At 39.3% G+C, this 16,457-nt stretch overlaps 1 protein-coding gene across 2 annotated transcripts in view; it reads left to right on the top strand.

The window, feature by feature from the left end:
• The window catches only part of ATP8A2 (ATPase phospholipid transporting 8A2), an 899,065-nt gene that overhangs the window by 278,550 nt on the left and 604,058 nt on the right, over positions 1-16,457 (top strand). For both annotated transcript variants that reach the window (XM_040340493.1, XM_040340494.1), the window contains 3 exons: positions 2,987-3,092; positions 7,484-7,566; positions 16,305-16,354. In XM_040340493.1, coding sequence (XP_040196427.1) covers positions 2,987-3,092; positions 7,484-7,566; positions 16,305-16,354 — 239 coding nt within the window. The remainder of the gene's footprint in view (positions 1-2,986; positions 3,093-7,483; positions 7,567-16,304; positions 16,355-16,457) is intronic.

Raw genomic sequence — 16,457 nt, forward strand, 5'->3', positions numbered from 1 at the left:
TAAAAAAAAAAAATAATAATAAAACTATCCCCTATTTTGTAAACGCTAAAAATTTTGCGCAAACCAATCGATAAACGCTTATTGCGATTTTTTTAACCAAAAATAGGTAGAAGAATACGTATCGGCCTAAACTGAGAAAAATAAATGTTATATATGTTTTTGGGGAATATTTATTATAGCAAAAAGTTAAAAATATTGCATTCTTTTCAAAATTGTCGCTCTATTTTTGTTTATAGCGCAAAAAATAAAAACCGCAGAGGTGATCAAATACCACCAAAATAAAGCTCTATTTGTGGGGAAAAAAGGACGCCAATTTTGTTTGGGAGCCACGTCGCACGACCGCGCAATTGTCTGTTAAAGCGACGCAGTGCCGAATTGTAAAAACCCCTTGGGTCATTTAGCAGCATATTGGTCCGGTCCTTAAGTGGTTAAAGGACATTCACATTATTTGTTATTTCAGCTCCATGTTCCTTATACACGGCCTGAACAGGAATGCTGTGTTACATGAGCTGTATATTATTATTAGGAGACACTAGGGCTATTGTGTAACACCAGCTTTAAATTAATATATTGTTCCTGCACATAGGAACAAGTCTGACTTCAGTTGTCATTATTTCCACAACACTGAAACAAAGATTTTGACTCCTAACTGTAGAAAATTAGTGTATCTGTCCCTTTTTATGTACCTTTCACCCCATGTTTTTGCAATGAATGGCTGCTTTAAACAACCTATTTAGATATAGATATCTCAGAGGAATAGAAATTAAATGTTACGTGTGGTTGTGTAATGACTCCTGACAGAACAGAGACCGGAGGGTGATTTACGATAGATCTAATTAAATGGCTGCTGTTATCTGAGTAACACTTATACTAAATGGTATTTAAGGCATTCCTCGTGTGACGCCACTCACAAGACATGTAATTTTATATTAAATGAGTACATACTGGAGGTAAAGCTGCCTTCTCTGGCGCTGCAAAGTGTCTGGTATCTGTGAATTCTATTTGTCAGGAATGTGATACTAGTGGTGGCTGTTCTGACAGCTCCAGGACTATCAAAGCATGTGCAACTATCCTATTACTCTTCAAGGTCCACTGTTAATAAAACATACAGTTTTGAGGCACTGGCTTATGTAGAGCAGTTTTATCAAAGAATAATATAAAATATGTTAACAAACAGGGTGAGTACAGTTTCAGCTTCACCCTGCGCAGAGATTTTTTCAGCTCACAGTTCACCAATCTAAGCACCAACAGACTGAGAGTGATCATCACTGGGGCAGGTTAATTGAGCAATTAACCCTTTACACAATAGCCATCACTACATGTTTTAATGGTAACATGCACTTGTTACAGTATTGGCAGTTGAGGCAGTTGAAATACCGACTTGTCTATAACACTCGCTGCCGTGTCCACACAGGAATGTAGCAGAGTTTACAATAGGGTATCTCCTTCAAAGAGGCAAATTCCTAATGCCACCAATAATCTATGAATATGAATACATCTAAATTTCAATCTGGCCAGGTTTCATAGTTTGACAAAAAGCATATGATTTGTTTAGCAGAATGAAAATACAATTTATCAGACACCAAATATGATATAAATCTTATACATATTTCTCATTGGAGGTTCAGTGTGCCTTATTAGCCTTCTGGACTAAAACTGACATGTTTGGCATCTATTTAATTAGTATCTTCTCATACATTAGTATAATATTTTTTTTTGCCCGTAACTCAATTACAGTAAGAATTATGGAAAATTAATGGAATGTAACTGTACAATACAATTGTAGATCGATATAGGAAAAAAAACCAAAGCATTACAGTTGTTTACTGCTCACCAGACAGTTTACAATAGGGCAATTTACAACATACCTTTATTATAAGTATTTTTAAAACACATTCTGGTTCTGGTTTGTGACATCTCTGCATTCTTCCTTAGCTAGGTTGTTTTATCTCAAATGTGTTACATTCCCCTGCTGTCTAGAGCAGACATTAAATTAAATCTGACCATTTCTGGGAAATTAAGGGTTGCACTGTGTCTATAATATGACCCCATTCTCTCCACACATTTTGGGGTTCATCAGACCTCACAAGACTTAAATAATTTTTCTTTGAGAAAATGCTGCTCCAGCATCCCTCTGGTGCTGCTCATTATGAAAGCCCTAGGCATTTGTCACATGATTAGTGCCTAAGAGGAGTATTAGAGTTCAGATTGGTTAACCCTCTTTTTGAGAACATGTGACCAATGCTTAGGCATTTATTATTTACTACGCCAGGAATATTAGCACCACATAGAAAGCACTATGCAATACTAATCTGTAAAGATATAGTTGTTTTGACTAGAAAGTTAGGACCACAAAAAAAGAAAATCTGAAACCTGATAGACAATCTTACTCTTATGCATTTGCTTGTTTGTAAACAAATCAATAATAATTAGGTTTAAGGTACCCTTATGCTTTATTAGAGTCATACAACCCCATCTAAAATGGTATGTTTTATTACTATCATGGCTAATATTATTTTTATTAATTTCATCCATTTGTTTGTATTTGCTCTATATGAGGCCACTTCAATTAGCAACATTTAAAGTGGTTGTAAACATTCGATTTATTTATTTATGTTAAATAAAAAACAAGCCTATAATTGCCTGATCCCTGCAATTGTTTTGCACAGAGCAGTCCTGATCCTCTTCTTCTGGGGTGCCCCACCGGCACTCCTCTTCATCAGATGCCCCCACAGAAAGCCGTGCGGGCTCCCTCCCGAGTCCCGCTGCTGTGTCCATTGACACGGACAGTGAGACTGGGTCCCTCCCCTGCTCCTGTGTCACAGCTTTTAAATTGACAGCAGCGGGAGACAATGGCTCTTGCTGCTATCAATCTGTCCAATGAGGAGAATGACAGCGGCTGGAGACGCTTTTTGTTTGTTTGTTTGTATTTTGTTTGTATCGCTTATCTAGTCGATTTTAATTCTCTACATCTTGTCAATATCAGCCCACAGCCCTGGTGATCAAGGAATTTTTAACTCTGCTTGCTGTATGTCACACGGTTGTTCCTGAAAAAGATGGAGACACAATCATCTACCAGGCCTCATCCCCAGGTTAGTGATTTCTCTAAGAGTAAGACCAAATATATGCTAAATGGGCAACCTAATGTCCTTGTATGCAAAGCACTAAGAATGTATACTGGTGTAGTTCCCCAGAGCAACCAGTCAGGTTCCAGCTGTCATTTACTATTGCAATATAAGAGGGTATGGGATGGACTGGGTAAAGTATATCACTGGCAATATAATTCGCCTTTAATTTCTTTATTAGATACAAATTATTTTAAGCCTAGAAAAGAGGAACACATATATTTTACTAGATGGGCAAAAAAAGATGAAATACTGCTACACGATGTGATGTCAGAAAATAGGATATGCACATTTACAGAATTAACACAGAAATGGGGTAGTAAACCACTAGACAGATGGAGATATGCATAAATACATTTCAATGGAGTAACGTATCTCCTCCCCACGGAGCTTGGGACAGACTGTGTATAAAATCTATAAAATACTGGTAGAGGAAGCAGGACCCAAGTACCCTCCGTACTTGGGTAAATGGGAGGAGGAAATAGGCCCCTACAGGGAGATAAACATAGGAATAAGATTTTGCAAATAGCCTGTTGCGCCTCTAGTGATATTAGGGCAGTAGAAATGGGCTACAAATTAATAGCAAGATGGTATATTACTCCACAGAGAGCACATAAATTTAATATAGAGGCCCCCCAACCTGCTGGAGGGGCTGCGGCGCCCCTGGGACTTTTGCACACCTATGGTGGGAGTGTGAGAAGATTCAGATATATTGGGGGAGAATAATAGACAATATCTACCAAATAACAGGGGAATGGATCCGAAAGAGCCGCAGAAATGTTTGTTCCACAATACAGATACAAAGATAGCCCAATATAGGAATACCTTGGTCCCCCATCTTCTGAACGCCGCTAAAAGTCTGATCCCAAGACTATGGCGAAGTTCCGGAAGCTCCTACTATGAAGGAATGGGCATTAAAAATGGATTGGCTGAGCACAATAGAAGAAACAATACACAAAATAGAAGACTCTCTAGAAGCACATAACCATATATGGCACTTACCAGCTCTATGTCATCGTGTGAAGGTACAAAAGATAAAAATAGATTGGACAACTAGAGAGCCTATCTGATTCAAAAACATTTAAACAGGAGGTGCCAAACTTCAACACAGCTGGTTGATTCACTAAAGGCCAGTAGGCTGTTTACTGTGCAAGGAAATTTTCTGCAATGTTTATTAATGGTGGTGCAATTTTATTTGCAAAAAAATATCCAATCACATGCAAGGAGAAACAATAATAGCATTTTTGGTTGCATTATTATTATTATTATTATTATTATTATTATTTCAGGTACTCATATGGCGCCGTCAATTTACGCAGCGCTTTACATATACATTGTACATATACATTGTACATTCATATCAGTCCCTACTACCAAGGAACTTACAATCTAAGGTCTCAAACTCACATTCATACATATACTAGGGCCAATTTATACAGGATCCGATTAACCTACCAGCATGTCTTTAACCACTTTACCACCGGGCCAATTTTGGCACTTCTCTCCTTCATGTAAAAATCTAAATTTTTTTGCTAGAAAATTAATCAGAACCCCAAAACATTATATATTTTTTTTAGCAGACACCCTAGGGAATAAAATGGCAGTCATTGCAACTTTTTTTTCTCGCACGGTATTTGCGCAATCATTTTTCACATTTCATGAATTCGAAAATAACTAAACAGTAAAGTTAGCCCAATTTTTTTGTACAATGTGAAAGAGGATGTTACGCAGAGAAAAAAGATACCTAACATGTCACGCCTTAAAATTGCGCACACTCATGGAATGGCGCCAAACTTCGGTACTTAAAAATCTTCATAGGTAACGCTTTAACATTTTTTACAGGTTACTATTTTTGAGTTTCAGAGGAGGTCTAGTACTAGATTTGTTGCACACGCTCTAACGCACGCAACCATACCTCAGATGTGGGGTTTGAACGGCGTTTACATATGTGGGCGGGACCTGCATGCGTGTTCGCTTCTTCGTGCGAGATAACGGGGACAGGGGCGTTTTGAAAAATAAATACATTTTAATTTTATTTTTATTTTACCTAATTTTTTTACATTTTTTTTTTGATCACTTTTATTCCTACTACAAGGAATGTAAACATCCCTTGTAATAGGAATCAGTGTGACAGGTCCTCTTTATGGAGAGATGTGGGGTCAATAAGATCCCACATCTCTCCTCCAGGCTTACAAGCATGAGATTGGTGAAAAAAAAATCACTGATCACATGCCGACAGCCGCGATTGCGGCTATGTTTATTTCCGGGTTCCTCTGACGGTCATAGAGATGATTGGTGACCATCTGGTCACCAGTCATCTCAATGCTTTCCAGCAGCACCGACCGATTCGCTCTCCGGGCCCCCGATGGCACGGGAGAGCCCGGAGAAGCACCGGATGGCGGCGGGAGGGGGGATGTCCCCTCCCGCTGCCTCTAAGAACGATCAAGCGGCGGCTTTGATCGTTCTTATGATGCAGAGAATCGCGGCTGAAGACGGCGATATCTGAATGATGCCTGTAGCTGCAGGCATCATTCAAATATCCGCACAAAGCAGAGGACGCCCCAGGGACGTTCTCGGTCGTCAAGAGGTTAACGTGTGAGAGGAAACCGGAAGAACCCGGTGGAAAGCCACACAGGCACAGGGAGAACATGCAAACTCCAGGCAGATAGTGTCGTGGTCGGGATTGGATAATGATAGTCAGCGGAGCTTCACCACATTCACTAAGACTCTTAAAGTATATCTATACTCTATACTCTTAGGGCCAGATCCACGTACAGCGGGCTTAACTTAAATATTGGGATTTAAGTTACACCGCCGCAAAATTTCTACCTAAGTGCCCGATTCACAAAGCACTTACCTAGAAATTTTCAGCGGTGTATCCGTCCGGCGCAAGGCGGGCCCAATCTAATGGGGCGAGTCCCATTTAAATTAGGCGCGCTCCCGCGCTGGACGTACTGCGCATGTTCCCGACGCGATTTTCCCGACGTGCTTTGCGCGAAGTTACGGTGCGCCGAGTTTTGTGAATCGCGCCGGGTAAAAAAAGTTGCGTCAGGAAAAAAAAGAGATGCGGCGGGAAATTTTTTTTTTTAAAACAAAATTTGACAGTGTCGCGGGAAAGAAGGGTCTACTTTTACACTTTGTAAAAGCAGCCCTATCTTTGCGTTTGCAAACTAACAACTTACGGAGACTTCACGAAGGGAAATGCCCCCAGCGGCGGCCAAGGTACTGCATCCTAAGATCCGACAGTGTAAAACTATTACACCTGCCGGATCTTAGGAATATCTATGCGTAACTGATTCTCTGAATCAGCCGCATAGTTAGAAACTAAGGATCTGGCCCACAAAGTATATCTAAAGCCAAAATTTCATTTTTAGATTTTGTATCTATAATAACCACTGTCTCATATTTTTCTGTGGCTCAGGGAGATTTCTTTCACTTCCTGTCCTGTAGACTAAACAGAAAGTGTCAGGATATGTTTCCTTTGAGAGGGAAATACCTCTTATGCCGCGTACACATGATCGAAATTTCCGATGGAATTTTCCGTCGGAATTTTGATGAAGCTGACTTTCATCAGTCTTGCATACACACTGTCAGACTAAATTCCGACCGTCCAAAACGCAGTGACGTAAAACACTACGACGAGCCAAGAAAAATAAAGTACAATGCGTTGACTTGATTCTGAGCATGCGTGGGTTTTTCCTCTGTCGGAGTTACACACAGACGATAGGAATTTCCGATCGTTTTTTTCTCCATCGGAAAAAAAATAAAACATGTTCTATTTCTAAACACCGATGGAAAAAAGTACGATGGGGCCCACACACGATCGGAATTTCTGATGAAAAAATCCATCTGACTTTTTTCATCGGAAATTCCGCATCGCATTAGACCCTCTGTTCCTGTTATGGTGGCAAATCAAAATTTTGGATTTACCCTCTCTTTCATTCTTTGTGAAATTGTTGATCAGGACAGTAAGGCCTGGTTCACACCTATTTGTTTTTTGGTGCCTTTTGCAGAAACGCACTACAGTTAATTTAACATAGTTTCCTATAAGACATGCTCATATCTATGCTTTTTTCAGCCAATTGCGTTTTTGAAAGGGTCAGGGACTTTGTAAATGCAGAACGGTGCATTTTTGGTTCCATAGGCTTCAATGTAGACACTGCAGAAAAGCAAGTTGTGCGTTTTTGACGCATTTGTGATGCGGTTTTGACACGTTTTGCGTTTTTTAATCTGCCCAACAACATATTGGGCAAAAATCATAAAAATTGGAAAACGCGTAGAAAAAACGCAAGGCAAAAAGCCCTGCAGAAACGGATCAAAAACAAACTACGAGTAACAATTCCTCCTTGTTTTTGTAGATGAAGGAGCTCTAGTGAAAGGAGCAAAGAAACTGGGATATGCATTTACTGGAAGGACGCCAGATTCCGTCATTATAGATGCGGTAAGTATTACCGGGTAAAAAAAAGATGTATGGCGTGTTTAAATTTTGCTATGATTATGGGTCCAGATGAGGAGCATCTTTAATTCACAGGCGGTATCTTTAATTATAAATTTGATTGCTTCTGAGTTAGAATATTTGTCAGCTTAGCACTGTTATCTTGGTCTCACCTGGGGAAATGTTCCTTCATTTCCTATAGGTTAGTGGAAAGCATTGACAGTTGTCCCCAAAACAGTAGAGGATGGCAACTCTCAAAGTAGGATTTGTCCTGATTCTGGAATATTTATTTCATCTTCTAATTTTACTGGGCAGAAAGTGAATGGAAATCTTCCCAACTGGGACACAAACATTAATAACAACTAGACAGAGGCTAGTTCTTTACAAAACAAAAACCTACAATTTTGAGTCACACTTTAAGGCCCCTTTCAGCCCGTTTGCGGATGAAAAAGGGACATACATTGGTCCCTATGAGATTGCGGGTGTCAGCGGATGAACATCCGCTGACCTCGATCTCGTCCACCTCCGCAAAGATCCGATTTTGCAGACGGAAGAAAACCCTATTTTTCCTTCAGTCTGCGGATCGGATGAACACGGACATACGGTCCGTGTTCATCCGATCCCCCCATAGAGGAGAGCGGAGAAAAGACAGGTGGTCCCTGCACAGTGTGCGGGGAATGCCCTGTCACCCGCCAGCTCAGCGGGGATCAGCAGAGCGATCCCCGCTGAGCATACGGAGCATACGGAGGCGGATCATTACTGATCCGCTCTGTGTGAAAGGGGCCTAAGAGAACATGGTAATATATGGAAAATCCTGTACTCCTCAGAAACTGATAGATGTCTGTAACTTCATTTACATTTAAACTTCCTGTATGCTGAAACCTTTCTGCTGTCGGAGTGGGAAATAGCTATCTGCTGAAAAACAGGAACAGTCATTTATGGGCCGCTTGTTATACTGCAAAAAAAACAAAAACAAAGCTGCAACACACTGGACCAGTATGCCTGCTTGGTGGCCACTTGTAGAAAGACTTATGCCGCGTACACACCATCACTTTATGTGATGAAAAAAAATGACGTTTTTAAAAACGTCACTTTAATTGACCGTGTGTGGGGGAAAACTTCGTTTTATGTCTTCTAAAAAACGACCAAAAAAAATTGAAGCATGCTTCAGTTTTATGTGTCGTTTTTCAAAACGTCAACTTTTACTTCACAGAAATTGACCGTGTGTTGTAAAAAACGTCGTTTAAAACGACGTTTTTTCACCCGTGCATGCCCAGAAGCTACTTATGAAGCAAGCTTCAATGGAAAAAGTGGTGAGAACGTAACCTCACTTTGCTAGAACATTGTGAGAAAAACGATGGTGTGTAGGCAACTTCGTCTTTGAAAATTGAAGTTTCAAAAACATCATTTTTTACTTCACAGAAAATGTCGTTTTTTTTCATCACATAAAGTGATGGTGTGTACGGGGCATTATAACTGGGTATTTTTGGGTTATCGGCAGAATAATATCTATTCCAGAATTACAGCTTGCTGTCAAAAAACAGGTGTTGATAATAATAGTACAGCAATAGCTATAATAAATAGGAAATGCGGTATATGACTTGTATAATAAACTTTAGCAAGTTAAAGCTGAACTCCAGGCACACACAAAATACATATACGGGAAATGTTTTACTTTACAAAGGAATTGGATTTCTTTCTATTGATTCCTGATATTTACACAGCTCTGCCAGAAAGCACAGCCAGGTAGTCAAAGTAGTATTAAAACCCCTGTGTTTTTAGTTTAAAGTGGTTGTAAACCCTTACAAACCACTTCACTACAGGCAAGCCTATAATAAGGCTTACCTGTAGCTACCGTGGATATCTCCTAAACCTACACGGTTTAGGAGATATCCCCTGTATCAGCATGTGCTGACGTCATCCACACATGTGCACTGAAGCAATGCCTCGCTCGTACCATTGCTTCAGCTGATGTGCCTTTACCGGAATGTGCGAAATTGACATCATCGCAGGCTCCGGACAGTCACAGTGCCGGAGCCTGCGATACCCGGAAATAACTCTGGGAGACATGTCGCCATACTAGCTTGTTATGAAATATTCACATTAGATCGAAGCCCCCGCAGCGGTCTCGGCACACTGCTCTGCCTGGCTATGCATACTAGCTCATTATGCCTTTTGTCTTGCAGTTTTTTTTTTTTTGTGGGTTTACAACCACTTTAAAGGCTAAGTTCACCTTTAAAAAAAAAAAATAATAATAATAATAATAATAAAAGCACATATTTTTTGCAGATTTTTTTTTACATTTTTATATATTTAATTTTTTTACAGAAGCCTGCAGAGCATTGCACTTGTGATCAGTGGATCGCAAATGGAATGCCAGGCTCTTGCACACACTGCCTACAGCTCTCTGCCCATACCTCTGTAGAGGCAGACAATTCCTGAACAGTAGGCGGTATAAATGAACAACGAGAGTGCTGATTAACTTGCTCACAGTTCATTGATTCTACAAGTCCATCTGCTGTGGTGGAAGAAGGTAATTGTAGGTTATTTTTTTTTTTGTTTCAATATTTTTATTGGTATATTAATAAACATATACATACATATTAACTGTGTAAGATTCTTCAAGACATATTTAGTTTATAAATCGTTTAGACACCATTCCATAACATCAGAACGGAAAACATATTAATGTTTTGTACCGTATCCTAAAAGTAAGATTCCTGACAGACGGATAAAGAACTACTGCTATTTCTACCATATATATTACCTTTGCACATACTACAGATATATGCAATATCTACTTTAGAGAGTTTCATTCAGTCATCACTAGACCTTTCAATCTTGTGTAAAATTAACATATTCTAAAACTACTATTTTAAATCAATAGAGGTTACCTTCTCTTGTAAAACATTCAAATATTTTGGTTGACCCATACTTTCCAAGGTGACCATGCAACATTGAATTTGTGTAAATTGTTTTGGGATAAAGCCCACAATCTTTCATATGTCATATGAAGGTTTGTTAAGTCTATAGCTTCCATCACCGAAGGAGGACACGGGTCTTTCCACCTTCTGGTGATTGAAAGCCTAGCTGCTAAAAGTAAATTGATGACAGAAGTTTGTTTATTAGCCCGAATATATTCCACACCCAGGGATAATAGTGCCAAAGCTGGATTAGGTTCTATAGCAGTATTGGCTAAACTGTTTAATATGTTAAAAATGTTTCCCCAATATGACTTTAATTTGGGACATTTCCACAGTATGTGGAGGAGATCACCTTTACTACCACACTCCCTCCAGCACTTATCGGAATGTTGAGAACCGAATTTAGCAAGCACATTAGGTGTGTAGTACCATCTCAAGTTTATTTTTACTGTCAATTCCCACAATGCAGCACATCTGGATGCTGTTTGGTTTATTACACATGCCAACTTCCATTGTTCGTTTGTAAATGAGAGATTAAGATCGGTCTCCCATTGTACGAGAGGAGCAGATTTAGTAAATTCTCTTTTACCCTGTAGTAAATTATAGAAAAAAGAGATACCTTTTATTTGCAAATCCCCGGAGCTGAAAAAATTCCAAGCACGTTTATGGATTTGGAGGTTCGTAAAACTAAGATTTTTTAAGCAAGTAGATATTTTTTTGTAATGAGCTAGATGTGATTGGGGTAAGTGAAATTCAGATTTAATTGCATCGAATGATTTAATCTCGTTTTGGACAAAGAGATCCTGAATTTGCGTAATCCCATGAGAATGCCACACATCAATTACCTCCGAAGATGAGACTATCTGTATGATTTTTAATGGAATATCTATTGTGACTTTTGGGAAGGAGTCCTCAGTACATTTTAGGAATTTCAACCAAGAAGATATTGATATTTTCATAGATGGCGGCAAGTGTGAGGGAATTTTCAATCCTATAAGTGCCCCAAATAGCCAATTTTTTGTTGGTTTTTGCAAGCAATATGAGGATTCAATGAACCCCCAAGATTTCGTGGGAGAGGGCTGAAACCATTCTTTAAGTTGGGTCAATATGGAGCTGTGATAGTAATCTAGAAAATCTACGTAACCCACTCCTCCCCACAGTCTATGTTTTATAAGCTTATGGTGAGCGCACCTAGATTTTTTTCCTTGCCATATGAATTTAGATAGAAGGGATTGTAGGGATTTGAAATAGCTAATCGGGATTGGAATTGGAATACAGCGAAATATGTATAGTACTTGGGGTAAATGCATCATTTTAAAAGCAGACAACCTGCCCCACCATGAAAGTTCATGTTTTCCCAATTTGGTCAATTCCAAATGTAATTTTTTCCTCAATGGTAAATGATTCTTTGTAAATAAAGTTTTGGTATTTTTTGTTAATTGGATACCTAAATAAGGGATTTCGGATTCCGCCCAAGTGTACGGGAAGTCGTGTTGCAATATAGCACTATTCACCGCATCTATATTTATGTCTAGGATCGAAGATTTTGACGCATTAATTTTATAGTATGATATTTTGCTGAACCAAGTCAGTAAATTATGAACTTCTGTTAGGGAGTTGAATGGGTTAGTTATCATCAGTATTATATCATCAGCGAATAAGCTAATCTTATGGGATTGTTCTCCTATAGTTATTCCAGATATATTTGGGTTAGACCTGACCAGTTCAGCTAATGGTTCCATCAGGAGATTTAATAGTAGGGGGGATAAAGGACATCCCTGTCTGGTCCCGTTTGATATCGAAAAGGATTGGGAAAGAAAATTAGACGCCAGTACTTTTGCATTCGGAGAAGAATAAAGAGCTAGGATTGATTTTAAAATAAAGCCTTCAAAACCGAACTTTTGGAGAGTCAAGGATAGATAAGTCCAATTGATTCTATCAAACGCCTTCTCTGCATCCAAGGATAGGAGCAGAGAAGGCGTTCCTGTAATATTAATGTTGTGGATTATGTTTATCAACCTTCTGGTTGCATCCGATGCCTGGCGACCCTTTGTGAATCCCGTCTGATCCAAATGGACCAAGTTAGGAATCAAATTAACGAGTCTGTTCGAAATTGTTTTAGCAAATATCTTTATATCTACATTAAGTAGCGATATAGGGCGAAAATTTGGAGGTGAGGTCGGGTCTTTACCTGGCTTGGGAAGCGTAATTATTAATGCAGACAGCATTTCTTTAGGAAATTTAGATTCTGAGGCCGAATGGTTAAACACTCTTTTCATGTGAGGGACTAGTAATTTTTTATACAGCTTAACATATTCACTAGTGAATCCGTCAGGGCCAGGAGCTTTTGCTTTTGGCAAGGAGTTGATAGTTAGTAATAGTTCCATATCATTGAAGGGAGCATTAAGCAATTCTAGATCACTTTTCGAAACTTTTGGCAGATCGAGATGTGCTAGAAACGATTGTATTTCATCTATGGAGGGTTGATGTGTGTTGCCATCTATGTTAAGGTTGTAGAGCTTCTCATAATATAACCCGAACTCGTCTGCAATTTTTTGTGGATGTATGATCTTGTTTTGCGTAATTGGGTCACATAAAAAGGGGATTTTAGTTCTTGACCTATATCCTTTAATTCTGTTAGCTAACATCTTACCGGCCTTATTGTTGGTAGCATACGAGTTAGCTTTTAATCGTCTGAGTTTAATATCGTATGAATCTATGAGCATCGATCTAAGTTCATGTCTCAATTTAAATATTGTATTTTTAAGTGTAGTTGAGGGTGTAGTTTTATTTAGTGAGTCCAAGGATTTCAAAGTATCAATTATTTCATCTAATTTTTTGGACCTTTTCTTTTTTTCTCTTGAACCTAGTTGCATGAAAATACCTCGTATATACGATTTGTGCGCGTTCCACAGTGTTGCCGGGTCGGATACTGATCCCTCATTGTTCAAGAAAAACTCTTCAAGTTTATTTTGAATATAATCTATATTTTCTCTTTGTTGCAAGAGAAAATTGTTCATGCGCCATATATAAGCGCCTTTGTGAGAATTCGAGTTTTTAACCTTAACGCTAATCTGGGCATGATCCGACCAGGTAACATCATGTATATGAGATTCAGAAACATTTTGAAGTAGCCCTTTATCGGATATAAATAGGTCTATGCGGGAATAAGTATTATGGCGGTGAGAGTGAAATGTGTAGTCCTTCTCTGTTGCATGGTAACATCTCCAAATATCGTACAGGTCATTATCAGAGAGAAATTTTGACAGTGGGGAAGTAAATCTTTTAGTACCGGAAGTAGAGTCTATATGCATGTCTGGTACCATGTTGAAATCTCCACATATCAAAAGCTGTCCTTTTTGTAATTCTTTGGTTTTCTTTAAAACTTTCTTGTAGGTTATTCATTCACAGATTTCTGTGAATGATGTGACTGCATGGGCGTAGCCCCGCACAGCCACACTATTTTTAAAATGTGACAGTGGAGGTGAGGGGGGTGAGCAGGTGTGCAACATTAGTAACATTTCAAAAAGATAAAGGGTGACCTGATGAAAATATATATTATTTAAACTGGCCTTTTTTGGGAACTACTAATCAACAAACAAACAGCATGGATGCACAAATCCACACATCAAACCCACCATCGCCTAAAACATAACTTTTAATAAGTATCTATAAAAAAACACCTGGTGTAAGGATTATAGAGAAATCAAAGAGACCTGCCAGGAGTGTCACCTTACTTATAGGGCAATATGGGACTAGTGCAGGGGCATAATATTATGATCCTGGAGGTTATATACAAATGCCTCCATCCAAAGGGAGATAACAAGACATATCAGCAAACATAGCAGGAAAATTCCCGTTGTCTGTAGTGAGTAGTGTGTTGGGGAAGGTCAGTATATTGAAAAGTCCCCACTATGTACAATTTTGAACTAGTACTAATGGTCAATGTGGCTACTGAAAGGCTTGACTGCCTACCTAAAACCCAGCATACTACAGTGCCCATTCCAGCCTGGTAGAAAATCTGCTCTAATTCACCACTACCTCTGCCAGTATATAAGAGTCCCCCGTATGCCTCCTGGCTTACCCCACTGAGAAAAGTGCTCATGCAAAGTGAAAACCAAAATAAAATACAAAATAAAAAACAAAATCCCTCAACCCAACATGTTTTCCCTCTGAACAAGGCTTCATCAGGGGTGCAATGTGAATTGTAGAATTATACAGAGCACATGGCAAATGGTGTATGCCTTTGGAAACCAGATCTATTTATCATGTGGGGTAAGGGAAATGGCAATGTCACGGCACGTCCGTGTGTAATGCCGTATGTCACGTGCGTGCGTCATGACGTCGTTTGCATCATGACGTAATTATGCATCATACATCACAACTAACATGTGTCCCAACGTAAATATTTGTCCTGACATCAGAACACACCTGTGTACTAAACAATTGTTCCATTTCCAACCAGATACAACCTCTGTATGAGCAAAGAGCCCTCTAGTAGCAGAAAAAAAATACTGCTACCTCGAATCACTCCCAATGTCTATAGAAGCATTGTCCACCAATGACACGACTTCCTGTCATATTTATTAATATCGTCAACTCTCTACACCATAATTATCTATATAGGGGCGCCCGTAGAAGTGATGTCATATTTAAAATGGATGTTTCAGCCGCACATTTCTAGCTATTGGCCTGTCTTTTTTCAGGAAAAGATCATTGATATGCATTATTAACATATTACAAGCCACGTCGTAAATACGGGTGTTACATGTCACTAAAGGTGAACCTATCCTTTAACACATTCAGCACTTACAGTTTATAACTTCCAATGCTGCTGGCTCCTGCTGTCCTAGTGAGGCTTCCCTGAACTTCCAGTCTCCACAGAAAAGTGTTAACAGTGGACAGTACAGTCTCCAGCCAGTCTGTTAGTTTGGTGAATTGAGAAGAGAAGGATTCCCTGCCATCCTAGGGTATGGGACTGTGCGTTTCTTTTGATGCGCAGGGCGCAGGGAGACACAACTCAAGTCCTTGCATGAAAGGGTGGCTCCATAGCATGCTGCAAGAGAATGGAGCCATCCCAGAAAACCTGGGGCAGCGGTCATGGCACCAGCATTAACTGGAACACATGCAAACATTAAAAGATAAAGAGCTACATACTCAGTAAATGATTTAATCAGCTGCTAAAAGTGCTTAAAAAAAACTGACTTTAATATCACTTTAAGCAATCAGGTAGGTGTTATCCTTGTCCTCAGCCTGTGATTGGATATCGAAACTGTAGGCTGATGAGCACATCCCTGTGCCACCCTCGGGACACTCTTTCATGCAAGTATTGACTAACTTTCTAGCATTGGCCTACAACTTCTATATTTTGGGAGGGGGTGCCAGAGTGGCTTGGTTTTTAGGACTCCTCCTTAAAATGCCTGCTGTAAATATTAGACTTTTGATATTTTTTACACTCATGGGTTTCTGTTAACCCGTGGCATGTCTAAAACCCTTTTTAACTAAATGCCCCAAATGTTCTGCTCATATGCTCGGACTTCAGATATTTCAGATGTGGCTTTTTTATTGAAGCGTCCTCATTATCTGCTGAAATTGTGAAAGAAGAGCATAGCAACAGAGCAGATACAATATTTGATCAGTTTATAGCAGAGCAGTATTAGATCATTTCTGATTGGGTGTTACGTGGACACGCAGATCGAACATTTACTTTGCAGAGTTTGCGTGTATGTATAACAACTATCCACAAGGTGGCAGCATTTTCAAACGTAACTTTATTTCCATGGCTGGAAAAAAATAAATATATATTTATTTCTTTTTTAGATGGGCACGGAACAGAGCTTTGAACTTCTCAACGTGCTGGAATTCTCAAGGTAACGTTATCCACCACTTATCGCTAATTTAATTGCAGCTCTCCCTTGTGCTGTGTATTTATCTTTTTATTCATGCTATCTGTTAGTTCAATCAATATTGTGC

The sequence above is a fragment of the Rana temporaria genome, chromosome 2 (assembly GCF_905171775.1).
Source record: "Rana temporaria chromosome 2, aRanTem1.1, whole genome shotgun sequence".
NCBI classification, from domain to species: Eukaryota; Metazoa; Chordata; class Amphibia; order Anura; family Ranidae; genus Rana; species Rana temporaria.